Source organism: Trichoplax adhaerens, genomic scaffold, assembly GCF_000150275.1.
Source record: "Trichoplax adhaerens TRIADscaffold_3 genomic scaffold, whole genome shotgun sequence".
Classification (NCBI taxonomy): domain Eukaryota; kingdom Metazoa; phylum Placozoa; class Uniplacotomia; order Trichoplacea; family Trichoplacidae; genus Trichoplax; species Trichoplax adhaerens.
The window spans coordinates 5284033-5303416 of NW_002060945.1; the positions used below are offsets into that span (position 1 = coordinate 5284033).

The 19384-nt window shown below is 31.6% G+C and overlaps 2 protein-coding genes across 2 annotated transcripts; one reads left to right on the top strand and one right to left on the bottom strand.

Annotated features, from left to right (window-relative positions):
• Positions 1-9261: 9261 nt before the first annotated feature.
• TRIADDRAFT_54610 (uncharacterized protein) lies at positions 9262-15430 on the top strand (the record flags this gene model as incomplete). Its single annotated transcript, XM_002110478.1, has 19 exons — positions 9262-9364; positions 10550-10620; positions 11497-11592; positions 11905-12001; positions 12172-12272; positions 12703-12766; positions 12877-12950; positions 13045-13108; positions 13153-13286; positions 13363-13452; positions 13860-13902; positions 14001-14117; positions 14236-14285; positions 14397-14500; positions 14610-14682; positions 14791-14865; positions 14943-15021; positions 15088-15214; positions 15319-15430. The coding sequence occupies 19 exons, from the start codon at positions 9262-9264 to the stop codon at positions 15428-15430; spliced, it is 1674 nt and encodes a 557-aa protein (XP_002110514.1).
• A 1174-nt stretch (positions 15431-16604) lies between these two features.
• Positions 16605-19136, bottom strand: TRIADDRAFT_54611 (uncharacterized protein; the record flags this gene model as incomplete). The annotated part of the gene is made up of 8 exons (XM_002111026.1): positions 16605-16697; positions 16818-16904; positions 17006-17132; positions 17252-17361; positions 17513-17879; positions 18162-18230; positions 18371-18568; positions 18892-19136. The coding sequence occupies 8 exons, from the start codon at positions 19134-19136 to the stop codon at positions 16605-16607; spliced, it is 1296 nt and encodes a 431-aa protein (XP_002111062.1).
• Between the last annotated feature and the right edge of the window lie 248 nt (positions 19137-19384).

Genomic DNA, 19384 nt, shown 5'->3' on the forward strand with positions numbered 1-19384 from the left:
GTCATTTCCTGCATACCGTACAGTACACTGCACAGCACTGTACACTGTACACCACCTATCATCTCATTTTGTCACTTTTGGGCAACATTTTTCTTTAAAATTCAGGATAGCCATCATAGAATGTTAGAAGTCAAAATGGAACTCAAATGCTATGGAATGTAACAACTTTTAATTAGTATTTGCTTATTAATATCACTGGTTGATTCTTTTCAAAGTGATAAAATACTTTGACACATAATGTGTATTTAGACTATAGAGACATAAGAAAAAGTCTGAAAAACCTTTTCTATGACTTGGACGTTCACTCGCACTGCTGAAATGTTTTGCTGCTTTTACAGCCATGCAAACCCAGAAATTAGGATATCTAATTCTTAAATTTGACCAACTTGGCTAACAGTAAATGATAATTTGTCAACGTTGTGGCCCACCATGCACTGTACACTATGCAAAGCTATTCACTGCTATGCGATCTACAGTGTACTGTATACTTGCAACAAATCGAATATGCGCAAAAAGCATCTTATTTCCAATCGACTGATACCAAATTTGTTCGATTATGTGAAAAATTGCAGTTGTCGTAAAATTTCAAGCGTTGTATGGTAGTGATATAGATGCAACATGCTGTTATGCATTGCAAAGTGGAAAAGTGTATAGCACTAAAATAGTATTCTAAAAGGTAGAAAAAAAATGACTGATCATCATTGGTATCGGGTTGTAAGAGCCTTTCTACTGTAACAATGTTGCCGTCAATGAAAAAAATTCCTTAAAATAACGAAGCGGAAATATAAGCAATCACAATCACTTTTTAGTTTCTAACCAAGATAGACGGAACGTAGGTAGGCGTAGCCTTTCTCCGAAAAAGATCAGACGACATACAAGATCATTTAAGCGCTAAGGGATGCTGCGGTTTTCCAGCTGTAAAGAACTTGAGATTTGATATGAACATAGTCTAGACCATAGTGGTTAAAAAAAAACCTCTATGGAGTAGACTATAGACCCTCAGAAAGTCTAGTGTAGACAGTTGCATGACGATGATCATAAAGTATATTGGACGTACAGTATCTTACAGACTTGTGCATATGGATCATTTTCATATACAATCGATATTTCTCAATTATGCTAAAATACCATATGAAAGTCCTTCAATAAAATGGCAGTATAAACAGCAAATGAATTTCGTATTTATCTAATCTACTCTACTACTGCAATTCATAGGTCAGTAACACTGACAATAATTCAGTCTATTTTACTGGCATAGATGCCTTGTAACTCATAGCAATGTTAAAAATTTTATGTCATCTTTTTTTCTGAGTTCTTTTTCACTCATACAAATGGATTGTACCATGGTATTATTAGAGTATGGCAAATTTCATATCTTCTGCATTATTAACAGTAATATGTAATGACTCACTAGTAATGCACCTGCTTTGATTGAAACTTTATTCATGCATCAGTAGGCCGGTGACAGAAACTTAATGCCATCAAATATTATTTCATATACGGTATACGTGTATTTAACTACGACGTCTTATCAAAATTTTTATGCAAAATTGTACGCATTATTACAGGAGAATTACAATCCTAGAAGAAATTACTTATCAGCTATTAGCACTACTATATTATATTATGTAAAGCTAATAGTTTTGATTGGGTCTGAGTGATAAGAACAGTTATTAACATCCCTAGAAAGACGAACAAACTGATTAGGGAAGGGAATTTTTTTGTTATTTTATTTGTATATTAGGGGTCACTGTCGCGTCAGCATTTTGATAGATCGACCAGCATTAAAGTATTGCCAATACAGTAGGTTACTAGCGGTTAGTTAACAAACCTTAACTATGCAACATAACGCGTTTTATAACAAAAAAACTCATTAATTGACGACGTCAAAGCGGCATAACGTATGCAGATTACAATTGATAGATAAAAATTTAAGATAAGTCAATCAACTTCGTGCTATGGCAAAATAACAGCTGTGTCATTTAGCAATAGTAGTCTCAATGTTGTTTATTCCTTTAACGAATGATGAATCGGTAATGAGGGAAATATTGGAGCATATAATAATTGCAAATTTACAGTGATACTTAACAGGGAAAGAGATTATTAGATTTAAATAGTAGCGTAATTCAATTAAGCCTTAATTCAAATTAGAAATACCCTGTTTACAATTGATAAGCACTAATTAATCATAATTTATTCATAAATTTCCAATTTTTGACTTTAGACAAGTTGTTAAAGTTTCTAGTTATTATCCATATATTAAATGATATTAGCTATTTTTGAAATGAATCGGCAAACAAAATTTGAATCTAAATTGAATTGTTCTGTTACTAGATATAAATTGTATAGTACCGAAATCTACTGGATAATACACTAAAGCAAATTGCGGACAATGAGTCAGCCAAAATGCTAATTTAGAGCTAGTAGATTTATTTTATCGATAGTAGGTAATCAAGATGCTACCAACTCTTCATCTCTTAAGTATATATGTCTTATTCTTAAATTTATACGGTACCAAATACTTTAAAATTTCCAATAGATGCAGGTAAGTAAGTTTATCACGGTACGGAATTAATTTGCCTTATTAAGCCGTGATTAACGTAAAATTTTATTAGGACTTAAAAGATATCAGTAATAGCTGACTAATTGACATCAATATATGTACGCGTATATTCCATGCATACAGTATCCGACTGCTACTGCGTGTATGGTAATCGATCATGTGTAGATCTTTCACTGTCGAATGTCATATTGGAATACTTTTAATGGCCATCTACTGTTCACCAATTCATTTTATCTCAGTTCAGGCATCGTATTAAATCGCAATATCAAGAATGTAATAGTACAAATACATTTAGCGTAATAGAAAAGATGCTTAAAAATGGAAAAATTATACTATGGTATCATAACTGCAGTGACAATCAGAGATTATTTTTTTACATCTCAACCCTAAGACTCTCTATTTAACTTCAATATGAGTATCTTCGTCTTTTTTATCATCTATTCTTCAAATCTGGAGATACTCACATGAATCCTTAGTATAACTGTACATGCTCGCATGGTAAATGCAGAGAAAGTGATTCTAAAGTGAAGTTCTAAATGGTTAAAACAAAATACTGAACCCACACTCACTATTATATTTGATATAATTTATTAATCCATAAAATAGCTTAAACTGGCTAAGACTAGTGATCGGGTGGATCAGAGGCACTTTTAGAATTAATCCAGGTAAGATTAGATAAAGCCAAGTCGAATGACTTAAATAGACGATCTGTTACTGTAAATTTATTACATATTACAATAATTTGATTACAGGTTGTAATCGGTTATCATTACATTCGAGAATAATTAATCGAAAATTTGCGTGTATTCACTACAAAATATAGACGGAAAAAGCATTATTCATTCAGGAGTGTTGTTGTATATACAATATATGTGCCCACACCTATGCCGAATAATGGTAATTTTATTTAACCTACAAAATCAACTAGTCAATCTTCAAAATGACGATGGAAGCAATTCTTCGTAAAGTATGATATTGACATACATCGATAATAGTGATAGTAATGATAAATAAGCTTGTTGTTGTGCATTTACCAAATTATATTGACCTTTAGCATAGTAGTATACCCTGCTAGATTCGCTCACAATTTATGGACAGCTTTAATTGCTTTGTTATCCATACTTTGAAATGTGTATATTCGAGACTCAAATTATGTTACTTTTTAAGTGAAATGTGATATTTCATTTCCTAATCTTATTACAAGCAGGAAATTTCGATTGCATAAAAATTCAATTATTGAAGTCTATCATAAGTTAATTAAGGCACTAACATCGACAGTGACTAAGGAAAAAATAGTAGTTCATTGTTCTTGCCATACTAGTACGATGATATCATTTGATAGAAACATATAATATTTTGTATTTACCAAATATATTGCAATGTTTTATGAGCTAATTAGTTCAATAGTTTTAATTATCAATAATTATGCTTATGATTACTTGTTTTAATTTAATTACCTATTATTCAAATGTCAGAATAGATATCTTTCGCGTAACTTAGGTATGGTCCTATAAGAATAACTTAATTAAAGCTAGAAACTAAATTAAATTATACACTTTATTTATACCGTATGCATCATAATTTATCATGATAGCTGTGATATTTTTCTCAATAATTGCTACTTTACTATCATTTCCGCTGTAAAATGCTAATGTCATTAATTTTAATTCGTACGAAACGTGGTATAATAGATCTTAATATGAATTCTTGGTTTCTTATATGCAGACTTAACCTTTATTAAAAGCTAATTTATAGGTAGCTTTCTTCTCTAGTGAAATCTGCAATTTAGTAATTAATTGATTCTATAAATACCTTGATTCTAGCGATACATAGTTCGTTGAAGAAGTTTTAGGCTATAGAGCAATTTTATTTGTGGCCTGGTTTTGATTTTAAGGTATGGTTATCTTAGAAAGTTGAACAAATTTTCCATTTTTTTATCGGGACTATCTTGAAGTACATTCTTAACCTATCTCACTCTTTAGTGAAATTTTTTAAATGTAAAGTACAGAAATTTTTTAGTGGCCTCAATAAAATAATCAATCATTTAGAATTCTGCATTAAGTGAATATTTATTGCAATTGCTTAGTCATTCTGGGCTTTAATATTTCGATCATACTAAAGAGTGAATGAAATTAACAAAATTACCAGTTTTTCACTGATTTTCTAGGTAAGAACTTGTTGTTATGTAGTTTGGAAAGTTTTAGCTATCTGTAATATGCCGTTGATATTGTGTGCTATGTTATATATTAATTGAAGTTAATGCCGAGTTTTGAGGCTATTTAGAACTATTCAGACTGGGAAGTGCGTTTCAAATTCTATCGCATTGGTGTCATAAGATTTAATGTCCTAGCACTAAAATATAAATTTATTGGTAAATAGAAATGCTAAAAACTTTCCAGCCAATATGAATCTGATTGAGTGATCTCTTTTATTTCTATGTTTCATAGATATTATATTAGACCCTCAAAATGAATGTTTCCAATTTTAAGAATGGAACAAATAATCCTATTCGTATCAACTTCAGTATCGGCTACTTTCTATTATCTAATATAACTATAATTACTAATCTTTTTTTGATTAGCATCATTACTTTAAGGCGTATTCGCAGCTTAAATAGCACAATTATGGCAAGTATGTGTACGGTGGATATCTTGTATGCAACGATCTATTTATATCCCCGATTTGCCTTCCCAACGAGTTCAAGATCAAATATCTATTTTTGCAATATCTTACCAAAGCTTGGTATAGCTTTTATTATCAATTTAAGTTTTCACCTCTGCCTACTCAGCCTCGATAAATACTTATCGATAACTAGACCATTCTTTTACAACAACCACGCCACTATCGGGAAAGGATCGCTGGTAATATGTATGTCTTGGATTGCATCATTACTTATAGCATTTTTACCATTTTTTACATTTGACACCATTCATCGATCAATATGTTCACTTTATTCCGAAAATCTAGAAAATGACCGGATTTATCTCTTATTCGTCTTTATCATCTTATTTTTTATGCCATTGACGTCTTCAATTATTGTCTATTTGCGACTATTTATCATCGTCTATCGGCACAACAGTAGAATCATTTATGAAAATGCTTCAAGAAGTAATCGAGCTATTAACGTGATTATTAAGAATAAAAAAGTCATTTTTCAGGTTTGTGCCGTTATTGGCATGTTTACCGTTTGTATGACGCCCTATACTATCTGTTTTTTAACTATTGGCTTAGTAGCACCCTTATCAAAGTCAGCTATTACTCATTTAATAGCTTCACAATATCTAGCATTTGCTTATCCTAGCATAAATCCACTAGTTTACGGTTATTTTATGGCTGATACACGTCACGAAATTATAACTCTTTTTAGAAAAATGTGTGGTTATAGTACTGAGCAAAAGAAGCCTAATCATTATTCCGCAAGCCAGATTACTGGGAAGTTCCGTAGCAACTCGATTAGCATAAACTATTAGCACTTAGCAATTGCCCGTTCTTCTTTAACTTCTGCAGGTATTTATATCATCCATTTATCACTAAGAATTATGTTTTTAAACTTTCAAAGATTTAATATACATGTACTAAATATCCGCCATTGACGGTAGTCTATGATACCATCACTATTGCAGTTATAGTGAGTATTGTGTTCATATATTGCTGTACGATCAAGGCTCAAACATAGGCTAAAAAATAGAGAAAAGATTTTGAGATGAATACTGTTAATAGACGTATCAAAAATTTACTGTTACCTTAATATTAAATATAAGACTATTCGAATTATCAAATTTACTATTGACGAATGCTACCATTAAAGTGGAATAAAGATTAAATATTTAAAATACTTATAATATTCTATTACGACAGAGTTTTATTGCCGCCAACTTAATAGCTGCTTTAAGTTTTGTACATAATTCTTATTCTATGTATTTATAATTGCTGGCAACAAGGGTAGAAATAGGTATCAATGTTAAATCATGTTTAATTTATTTACCATTGATCATTTATGCGATTGAGGTTAGTACTGTAAATGATTGCACTCATGTTATACATTATGATAGGAGGTAATTATTCTGTATGGTCAATAAATCTCACTTTTATTAAAATTTCTAGAAAATCAGCCTAGAACTAACTAGCAACTTGATTTCGTATTTCTCTCTAGTCATGATATCACTGAGTTAATCATACTGTATGAATTACGATGTCTCCATATGTAGGTACAGAACATAGATATGACTGTATCTGATACTCCATATACTTCACATAGGGCACTACTAGTAAAAGCAAGGATTTGTAAAATGAGTAAATTAGAATGATCTAACATTACCAAGTAGATATTAATGAATTCTAGAGATAGTAAATGACAACTGTGATGATTATACGAACTTTTTACATTATACTTTTATACGAGTTTATAGTATATCCATAGTTTCTGATATCATTCGGTGAAATGAAGATGCTTACAGTAGCATATCATTTGATTTTATAGCGTTTTAATCTTGTTAGCTTACGAATCATAAGCTGTATGTAAAAGGCTTATTTATAGTAGTATATGTAAATTTAATTACGTCAATTCTACAGCAGATTTAAGTGAAAGATTAGGAATGATAAGATTCTATTGAATGAAAGATTTTATAATGTATGATAGGTATTGCGAGTGCTACTTTACTAATTAAACACGAACTAGATTATCTGACTTGTAATTAAACGCCTTAATGCTATATTGCTATATTATTAGTGGTACTTGACAAAGTATAAATTGCATCATCATTCGAAATTTATAAAGACTAGCAAAGTAGAAAAACTGCTAAAGTAGAATAAAGCATTGCACTGATAGAGCCTTTAAATGATATATTTTTTTCTCATAATATAAAGTAAAAGTCCAAGTGTATATATATATGTTAAGGATTGACCTTAACATATACATTACGTAAAGTATAACGAGCGCGGGCTCTGCTAGTATAAAATTATCAATGACCGTGTCTTCTTTCCATTGGGAACCAACAGAGTTAATTTATGAAAAGATTTGATGACGTCCATATGACTTGGTTTACTTACTGTGCGAGTACTATTGTAATGCAAGTTATGAATTCATTATAGGCAATGTCTAACTATTAATTACTGCCAGAACTAATCAATCAGTAACAGATTGTTAAGGGAAATGATTAAAGTAGATCAGCTTGATATTTTATTCTTTTTTTTTATTATACTCAGCTCATCTTCTACTGTACATTGATCATTTCGCCAAGATTTTACGATGTACCGGTAGATACTCGTACGTATGATTTGGCTTACTTGCGAGTTTTATTGTAATAGAGGTGATAAATTAAGGGCAGTAATTAATTATTAGCTCAATCTCTAATACGATGTACGGTATCGACATTTTATGCACTGGCTGTTCTACATTAGAGAATCACCGACTAGTCCCAGCTGGTGATGAATGGAGCATAGTGTTGCATCATGTAGTAACCGATCATATATTCTCTTTCAATAACCTTGTTATGTTTACATCGTGATATTACTAACATTCGTATTAATTATTACGATTTAGATATGTTTTTTTACAGTATATCGTATAGTTGTTTTAAGGCTATTACAGCTAAGATATCGGAGGAGAGAGCTAGGAAAATCGTGGAGTTTTTTTATTGAATTTGATCTTGGATTTGATCTTGCTCGTTGTTGGAAAGATATCGGCTTTGATTTAGATTTATGTTGAGTTTCTCATTGGTAATTGGTAAGTTTTTCCTAATTAACAATAAATGAATTGGATGTATTAGTTGATCTACCAGTCTGGTCATTATTAAGCACTCATTGGTAAACGGTAAGTTTTTCCAAATTAACAATAAATGAATTGGATGTATCGGTTGATCTACCAGTCTGGTCATTATTAAGCACTCATTGGTAAACGGTAAGTTTTTCCAAATTAACAATAAATGAATTGGATGTATCGGTTGATCTACAAGTCTGGTCATTATTAATTACTCTATCTCAATATTAGCATCACGCCCAATTGTCTCTACGCGTCTATTACTATATAATTCAGAAACTATGTGGCCTATATACTGTAAACTAGTGAATTATATTGTTCCAATGTGGTTTATTCTCCTTGCCACTTATTTCTATTCTTCCCACATGAGCTATTATTCAATTGCTATCCGTATAATTCTCACACTATCCTATTTCATTGGCCGACATTTGCTGTCAAATGCTAACCGAGGTATGTGCTAGCCAAAATGAAAGTGATCAAGCAGTCCAGTTCGTTTATGCGCTTGCGTGCACTGTACCACTCTACAGTACTGTTCTTCAATTTTTTTCTTGACTGTACTGTAGTGTACAGTACAGTACAGTACTGTACAGTAGGACAGTTCAAGATTACAGTGTGCAGTACACTCCGTACAGTGCAAGTACTGTACTCGACGTGAGGTGCTTACTGTACGGTAGACGGTCAAGAGAATGAAAATGATATCAGCCTAGCGTAGATCCAAGTGGTCTGAGCTTGGTCCAGAAAACTCCTTCCACTTTCTTAACTGCAACGAATAGAAACTAAAATTTCAACACTGGTCGAGAGGATCAAAATAATTGGAGATGCTTTAGCGAATTGGTCTGGCCATGGTGTTACCTTGAGTGGTTATAAAACAACAGGATCATTTTGAAAATAGGACAGTATGCAGCTTTGATAGCGTTCTCATTTTATAACGAGGGAAGAAATGGCTCTTTGGCTATGGAGGAAGCGATCAACTCTGGCTTTCCTTGTTTTGCTCATCTTGGTGATCGCTTTCATCTATCGATATTGGACGACCGTCATCCACGGTAATATGATATCCTTATCAACTAAGGAGATGTATCTAATCGAACGAGGATAGCACTATCGATGTGCCTATTCTTGAAAGTCAGAAGTGATTAATTGCTTCATTTTATCGCTGTATAAAATTTGACATCCTTGAAGAACGAATAACTGCATCACAGACAACTGTTGTAGTCAGATTAACCCAGAGAGGTCAAAGACTATAGTTTAGGTAGTGCAGCATTTGATTTTATTCCATTGACGCTTCAATACATGGTCATCATTGACTACAAATGAACATATATTGACTAGTAAATTTATAATTGTAGTCAATCGGCGTTCTTTAATTCTACTTAAACTATAAGAGAAGGGAAGTTTCATTCACAAATGCAAAGGCCATCAACCCATCTGCTAATCATTGTTAGGCTAGGTAATGCAACGGCTTATTGTACCAGATAAATTTCGAAACTTTAATCTATTTAAATGCTGCCAAGTGATGTACACTCGTATAGCTATACTGATAACATAGCTGTAGAGTTTCATTAATTTAGTTACACTATGAAGAGATGAGGAAAAGTTCAATTCATAATAGCAAATGCAACCAATTTCTTCATCTATCCATACAGTATACTGTACTCAATATTACTAATAGCATAGAGACCTGTGAGTAATGGCGTGAGTAATGTAATCCAATTAACTACGCACAAGGTATGTCACATTGAAATAATCTGCAGCATATTCGAATACCCGTATTGCCATTATAGATAATCGTCGCGGTCAATTATATGTTTCACAGTGCCAATACTATCGTACAAATTTTAAAAGATAAAAATTTCTACTAGGGAAGGCTGTACAACTAGATCGATCAAAAGTATAAATGAAAAGTTCGAGTCACGCCATTAATTTTGAATATTAATTAATTTATACGCTGGAAGTAAAGCTAGAAAATGGACTACGAGTTTTTGTAACCGCTGATGTTAGTAGTCGTTCACGGCTAACATTGTGTTGGCCGTAATAATGATACATTAGAAGTTGAGATCAAATCATTTTAACTTTTGTTTTCTTTGATACTGCGTAATATCATACGAATATGTTGCTATGACGTACTTTAATTACAGTACAGTACTATGCTAGAAAATTTATATCAATGGATAATTTATCAGTAAAGTTCAGTATGCTACAAGGCATGATTATATGTTTTTGGATTACAGCTGGCACGACTGATTTAACTCTATCCCAAAAAATGAAATTGCAAGAGCGTAGAATTGGTCTACAAGGAGAGGTAAACTAGCGCTTTGAAATAATCAATTTCTACAGTATACTAAAATATCATCAATCGGATACATACATTACATATACAGCTACTGTATTTATTGACGATCAATTTAATTGTAAGAGTAGACATATTATAACGAATCAATTAGCAAATATTGCTAAAGAATGCATTGTCTTCGTAAGTGATTTTTCATCGGTCGAGCTTTTCAGTAGCAGCCTTTCAACATTACGCTGTTGTATGACGCACTTGGTGAACATACTACTGTATACAGTATAGTAGTTTATAGTTTATATAGGATAATCATCTTGAACATCATTTCTTTTCATTAATATATCTATTACTTTTGAAATCTGTATAGTTTTACTTGGAGACACTTTTCAAAATTTTTTTCCTTTATTGTAATCACTATTTTGAAATACTCCAATACTCATTAAAACTATTCATTCATAACATGACTATCCCTTCAAGGTACTAATTGATAATTTCGTTTATTACTGTCTGGCTGACTCTCTTATTTTGTAAAATGGACAGTGTATCAAACTTACAGCAATTCAAATTATATCATAAGTAGTGAACTATACACTAATGATTATAGTGCATCCGGGTATGCATGGAACAGTTTACAAATATTGTTATTTTAACGTTATATTCCGTATACTGTACGGCTAGTATAGTATTGGGTATATTCTACACGCAATGATCAATACAGGGTGAACAGTAATAGCTATTTGCACAATAGACAGTACAATATGATTTGTTTAAAAATTAAGCAAAACACTGTCATCATAGCCGAGTGTTAAGATAGACTTTTTCATAGAAATTTTCATAACGCCTTTGTTAGTAAATTAGAATTATAATTAACTCGTTGCTGATTAAAATTAGCGAGCTGGAATGTGGACTCGTCACATTTGGTTTAATATCTGTGGTAATTTGCTTTACTCACTAAAAAAACATCTCAACTTTCCTCTTCAACCGGATGTAAGTTTAATTAAGTTTATTATCATTTGAGACAAAAAAGAGGTAGTTATAAAAGACCCCTTTTATTAAATTTTATCAAGAATAAATTATAGATTTACAGATAGCTTCACTTTAGTAAAGTGATATACTGTAGTACTGATTAGGCTATATAAGGATGTAAAATAATATATCAGTACATAAACTTATTTCACGTTATCATTAGTAAATATTTTTACTGCATTCATCAGTGGACAAGTTAATGATCACTTGTTCATTCATAAATAGTACCTTGCTATTTGTAAATTCTCATCTTATTCGTAATAATATTAATAGCAAGAAATGGTTATTCGTTCTTTATCGATAACTACGAGTAAAAAGTTTACTAACTTTGGAGAGCGAATTTTTGGCTATATACATCCCTATACTACTGGTAGGTTTACTTATTCATAAGAAAGTAATAATGATTGATAATATAGTCATTATGGTACTATTTTAGTGCCGGATCTGCATTTTTGTTATCATCGTAAATGCAGTAGAATTTGTCTGATTGGCATTGTTATCTTACAGAAAAATTTATACTCCTAACCTTTAATATTTTAGGACATTATCAATTTGTTCTATCAGCTTATGATACATCAGAATTATGGATCAGTTCCAATGACGACCCTTACAATGTTGTACTTCATAGTTTTATCAGACAAGTAAGCACTGCTCATAAAAGTCTTAGCAAAAGCACTTGTTATGATCGAGGAAAGATTGTATTAATATTAAATTCTTAGCATAGTATATACTGTACAGTGTTATAGCATATTGTATGTATATATATATATATATATATTTTCTCATCTCTGTAATTAATCTTATGCAAATTGGTTTGAACAGCCTTCGTATATGATGCATAACGTATTTGCCTGGTACAGAGAATACAATAAGTACAGTACACAACTCACCAAAGCATTACACCTTGAAGAGGGGAAGAAATATTTTATTGACATACTTCACAAGCAAGGGCAACTTCCAGGACATCTTTCTATACAGGTTTCAATTTAAAATTTTTATATGCTACAAAGTTGCTAGTTACTGTATTTACTGAATAACTTCAGTTTTACTTGAGATATCATTGACTTGCAGTGGAAGGGTCCTGAAATGTATGAATTTAAAGATATACCAGCGAATTCGTTATCACTCTATGATGGTAATGAAATACACATTTGTAGTAATTCTCTGTTGCTTCTGTAATATTAGAATTTTAAATTATGACTTGAACATATGACCATGTAGCATACCTTTTTACTACATTTATAGGTACTGGAAATAAGGGTAGAAATATTGCTTGGAAAAGAAATGATATTCCAGTTGATCTTCCAAGCACATTCCTAGTACGGAAAATTGTTCGCAAATGATCACTTATTACTGCTACAGATCACCTAGTTCCTAGTTTACCTAGAATTTTTTATTTATTGACTGATTTAGTCTGATCACGATGGCTTAGTATTGAGTAAAGAAAAAGTTAATGACCGCGAAAGCATGTACAAATGTAAGTGGCATTATAATTATAATAAGAAACGTAAAATTATTCAGCATGGGTTGTGCATTTGGTTGTGTCAGTACCCCTATTAGAAGAAAAACAAACGCAGGATATATTACCAACATGCCAGTATTCACCAACTTATATAATCAGAAAGAAAATTAGGCGATATTCATGTTATCACTATGTAAGATTTTTAAGCATTTGCTTCTAAACTGTCTAGTGTTTCGTTTACTAACATCAAATTAACATTTAACTTATAGATAGTTCCGACGCAGGTCTTCCCAAGAGATAACACTTGGATAGCTGACTTCCGCAGAACCAGTGCTGGAAATAAGGAGATCCAGTTATTTGTATGTTGTTAGATATACAGTACAGCTTTTCTAGAAAGTAACCCACGTGGTACTATAGCAAATTTAAAAAGCACATCAACACCACTTTGGATGTAAATGTTAGACATTAATACACATTAGGATGTCCAGCAAGTAAATCGGACATATACTAATGCCTTGATGAAAAAACATGAAGGGTACTTAAATCTTTTTCAGCAGTTAGTCGTTCACTGCCTACAGTATGCGCTAAACTAATCTATATCATTTAATAGACGATTACTGTACAAGAAACTTTTAAATTTAGAACAACGCGTCGATGACAAGCGTGGAGAGATATATCTGATAGAACTGGTGACTAGCAATGGATCAATGCATTGATTGCAGTTGATCATCGTAACAAAACTTAGTCTTTGTCTATTGTGTTTTAGGAGGTTGAGCTTAACCGTTCGAAAGATATCGAAAAATATGGATGTAATTATAATTTACTTAGTTATTTAGTTAGTAACAATGCTCCTCTTTAATAAATGTATTAATATTGATATTAATAATATTCATGATTTGTCTTTTAGCACGGACGGTTAGGATATCGCAATATGTATATAGATATTTAAGAAATCAATCTAGGTTATGCCTTCCAGAGGGAATACACTGGAACCGCCATGCTGACGTGTATGCTATTGTTTGCGGTTAGTTATCGTTGATACTTTACTGACGGTAAATACTGATGGTATGCGCATACGTCAACCAAATGTTTTCTCTTAATTCCGATACTTTACTCGTAATGTATATTTTTACTACTCTTAGTATACAACCAAGGTATATGGGTAAAACATTTCATCAAACAAATGGCACAGGTAAAATCTTGCGCTTCTACGTTCTGTACTTCTTGTTCTCTGCTCGATATTTAATTAATTACATAATTTATTTATTTATTTATTAAATTATACGATTGATAATTATAATAGTTTCAAAAACAAGCCAAAGGATATACCCTTCATGTTATTATCGTTGATCATCATAGCACTGATGCAAACATGACAGAGCTGATGCTTGATAGTGAATTGAAAAGGTGTGATTCGTAGTGAAGGGCCACAAATTGTATAATAAAGGTTCAAAATTTTATAATATTTGATCCTTTATATTAAACTATCTTCACTTTTTATGTCTTTTTCCGATAGCTATACCTTAATACAAAGACAGGGAATTTTTTGGAAAACTGCAGCTATTCAAGCTGCTATAGAAACTATAAAGGTTGGTAAAATTTTGATTAGTTAGTAGCTGAGTATTTATGCTGAAACTTACGAATCGAATAATATAACAAAGAGAAAGGATTTGATTGTAATATTTTATTGTCTTTAGGATCCCCATAGTATTGTGCTAATGTTAGACTTGCATCTTTACTTTCCATCTGATTTTATTGATATAATACGCAAGGTTTGACGATTTCCCTTTGTTAATTTAAGTATGGAGATGTACAATAAATCTAACCATCTTTTAATTTCACTTACTAGCACACCGTAGAAGGAAAATTAGCGGCTGCACCGATATTGATTAGGCTTCATTGCGGCTATTCCAGAAAAGAATTAAATGGTTTGTTACAAATGTTTGAGATTATTTTGGCTACAGTGACATTATTGTAATAAAGTATACTTTTAGGTTTCTGGGAAACGGAAGGTTTGGGTATTTTGGGTATTTTTAAATCTGATTTGGATCGTATTGGTGGAATGAATACAAGAGACTATAAAAGCAAGTGGGGAGGAGAAGATGTTGAATTAGTCGATAGGTAAATATTCATGCTTTGTCTTCAATGTGAATTCAGTCTTTTTTACGAATTTATGCATGTAGCTTAAGCTATCGATGACTTGACCCTTTCATTCATTATAACAGGGCAGTCGGCTTCGGATTGGAAATATATAGAATTAAGGTTCCAAGATTTTATCATCAGTATCATTCGAGGAAAGGAATGTGGGATAAAAATTCCTTACCCACCGTATTGTAATCGTGATGATATTCGAACGAAGAATATTTGAAATAAGCTTATTATGAGTTATTTACTGTGTGTATGGATAGGTAGAGCTTATCTATTTTATAGACTTTTCTTAACAATTTATACTTACAGTTAGGGCGAAGGCGCTCTATTGTTTATATTCCACATATTACATAGAATTTTAGTAATTTATTTAAATTCAAGATAATACTGCACAGTGTGCAGAGCCACTATAATGCCTTGAGATGGTGTCTATTTTATTCTTGATGGATTTACATAAATCATATAATTATTCTTTCCAATGTAAATGTATCACGACCGGTTTATAGAAAATGCCATTACAACAAAATGGTACATTACATTATATACATACTGTGCACATTACTAACAATTAATGTTTATGACGTCTATTCTAAGTTTTCATAATTCAATTTCGATATGCAAGGCAGAATTGTTTAACTGTAATTTCATTTATAATATATCAATGTGTATCATGAGACTTCATGTTACTCTTATTTTAAGCCCTCGGCAATCGTTTACAACTTTAATTTGTAGCCAGCTGGCCATTATTAAATTTTTAGACTAATGCCTTGTGAACTTAAAAAAATTGAAATTTTCGTACATAATAAAGTTATTAAAACATCATAGCATAAATGTGTAAAATGTAAGTTTCGAAATATTAAAGGGCGTGGGATTCGAAGTAAATAGATGTGCAAGATGTAAAAACCAATGGAATTCTTGCCTACAAAAAGACATTTGTTATCAATTGCTTTCTTAATGGAAGGACATATTTTGCATGAAGATCTAACCTAAGACTTCCAATCTTCTTTCGGGAAAAAAATTTTTGTGGTCAGCTGCCCAGTATAATGCCGTTTGAAATATATAAGCAATACCTCCAGAAATTAAGACGTAGGACAGGGACCTTCACAGGAATTACAAGAGTAAAGATAGATATTGTCAAATTATTTTTGAAATTGAACTTGCAATAGGCAAATCAATAATTGTCTATAACTATGGCTTCTATTATTCTTTACCATAAATTTTTATTTACAGGAATTAGGTCGCTAATATGAAGAGCACAACCTAAAGATATCTGCAAGAACATAGAATGAAATGCTGAGCTTTCTTGAAGAATTATAGATAAGCAACACTTAGGTCATGAGTCTTATTCATTGATATTAAATTATTAATTCTGATTCCATACTAAAAGTAAACCAAATAAGATCCACGTTCTCATTATTCTTAAATTATTAGAGAATATATTATGTAGAATTCCCATCTAAAGTAAAATTTGAGAATAATTTTAATTTTAATAATCATTAATATTTAAATTATAACTAATTTATTCATATATTTTTAAGATAATTAATTAATTATATTGTAAGAGGTGACTCATCACCTGTAATCCTAAAAAGCATAGAAAGATCGATGTAAGTGTTCCTAATACACCTTCAGGATCGAATGGTTGGGAGCTCTGATATAATAACTGGATTAATGAAAATTTTTGTTGAACAATATTAAATTTTCGATACAGGTCACGTTATGAAGTGCATACTATGATAGAAAAAATACATTCTATTTGCTAACTTTGCATGTCGGACGCGAATATAAATGATTACTACCAAAAACAAATCGATCTATGAATCCAGCTATTCCTCCAGTACAATTGTAGTATTTTCCATCATCAGATTTGCCTCCGGGACCCGAATATCCTCTAACATACGTAAATTTACTTACCAAAAGCATATCTACGTATTATGTATCACTATAGATAGTAGGATGCCCTACAAATAGTATGTGTAAAAGAATACGCTGTAGTATATTGAAACTTACACTGGACAATCAGGAACAGCTGCTGTAAGTGTTACGTAAGTGTGAAGACCAACGATTAATACCATGATCGGCCACATCTTCCTTAAAACTTTCTCTTGCAGTACTTGATCCTATAGCAAAATTTTAAGTAAGGAATCTGAACTAATCTTAAAGGTAATAAATTTATAAACTATCGGAAGTTAATTTTTTAACTGAATTATTTCTATTCCATTGTAATCATTAAATTAACAAGTTTCCTACAAAACTTAATCAATATACTACCTTCGTGAAAGATTTAATCGTGGGATAAAGCCATACTGCTAAGCAAGATACAACTAAGAAGGTTACAGAAATTCTTTGTAATACTCCAAGTAACCTCCAATTGGAAATTTGGCAGGGACCGTTAATCAAAAGCCCCAGAAAAAATAAATAAAATGATCTACGAATTGTAGTTACAATTAAAATGAGCTTCGGCGTTTGCATTTTATACAGTCGTTTGACCAGCGATATAGAGAGTGAGAAACCCGAAATAAAGATAAATCCAGGAAAAACGACATCGACGATAGTGAGACCATTCCAAATAGAATGCTTGAAGAATCGGTATTGTCCTCCACCAGAATCACCAAAAGCCATAACAATAGCACATAAACTATCGGTATTTTTAAATAAAATACTAACTATGCAATTAAACTATTAAATATTTAGTTATGATAATTTAAAGGATGACATCTTACTACATTACAAAATGGAAATTTCTATCAAGAATTAATATAATTAATTCTTTTGTGAAAATAATACTAAGATTAGGCTTTGGGTATTTTATTTATGTATTAGTAGAAATCCGATTAATTGCATATACTGTTTCATATTGCTAAAGATTTTTGTTTATAAAGTAAAGCTGTTGAATAACAATCAATAAACGATAACATACCCTCTATAGAGGTCCAGTGACCGTATACGCCTGTCTAAATTGTCTATATGAGGTTGTTGGTAAAGATTTCTATCAAAATAGAATGCAATTATTTATTATCTAATATATCACAAGCCAAAGATTCGAAAGTGGACTCGTCTACATATTGATCAATTCTATATTAATCAAAGTTGCGAACCGTCACCATGCTGTAAATGTATTAAAATTACCTCTTTAAATTTACAGGATAAAGGAGATGCCACAGGATGTAATTCATTGCTATAACACATGCAAATAACATCAAGCCTTGATCTAATACTGATATACGATCTTTTAATAGAGGTCTTAATGTGCATTCGGTATAGTTATCTCCTTGAGTGTCTAAAAACATCAAATAACGAACTCCTTCCTGGAATTGGATTTGTCGCCTATGATATGATATAGAGTACGAGATTAGCCATTTACTATAATACTCTAATTGATTCAATAAGTCGCATCGCGATTGCCTAAATAGATATAGGAATGTCTAGTACTAGTGCGCAATAAGTAAGGAATAAGGCATATAACATTGTAAGATTGTATGTATGGTTTTGCATGCTCGAACAGGGTAATTTGATTAGTACACAGTATATTAAACATTTACGTATAACATTGACAATAATTTGGATATGCAGCATATTTTGTAAAATACGAAGGATGGCGTATGAATGTATATAATATTCAACAAATAAATCGTTTTTATCCTACTAACTGGCAGTGGAATGTTTTGTTACTACTCTTTAGCACATTGATATCGATAGGATAATTTGTATCCAGATATATTGTAGTATTGGTAACATCTTCGGCTATGTTTTCATATGAACATCGATAGCAGTTTGATGATCTAGCATAGATAGAGAAGGATGTTGAAGGAGAATAAATAAGCAACTGTGCCACATTAAGAGTAGAATAGAAAGTAGCTCCAAATATTTGCAGTTGTGGGAGGGTTGTAGTCATCATAGATGGTCTTATTGCGTTTGGAAATTCTACAAGCTGGAAGTAGTGTAAATTAATTTCATTTGTTTGGAGAATAGGAAGAATGGAAAGGACTGCTGTAGAGGCAGAAATGGACAGATTGGTCAGGTTAGTTTTCTTTCCATAAAGAGTTGTCGTTACATTCCAAATTGTATTAGCTATTAGGCCACATGTAAAATTGAAAAGAGCAATGTTATGATAACAATCATAGCAGTAAGAAGAATATTCAC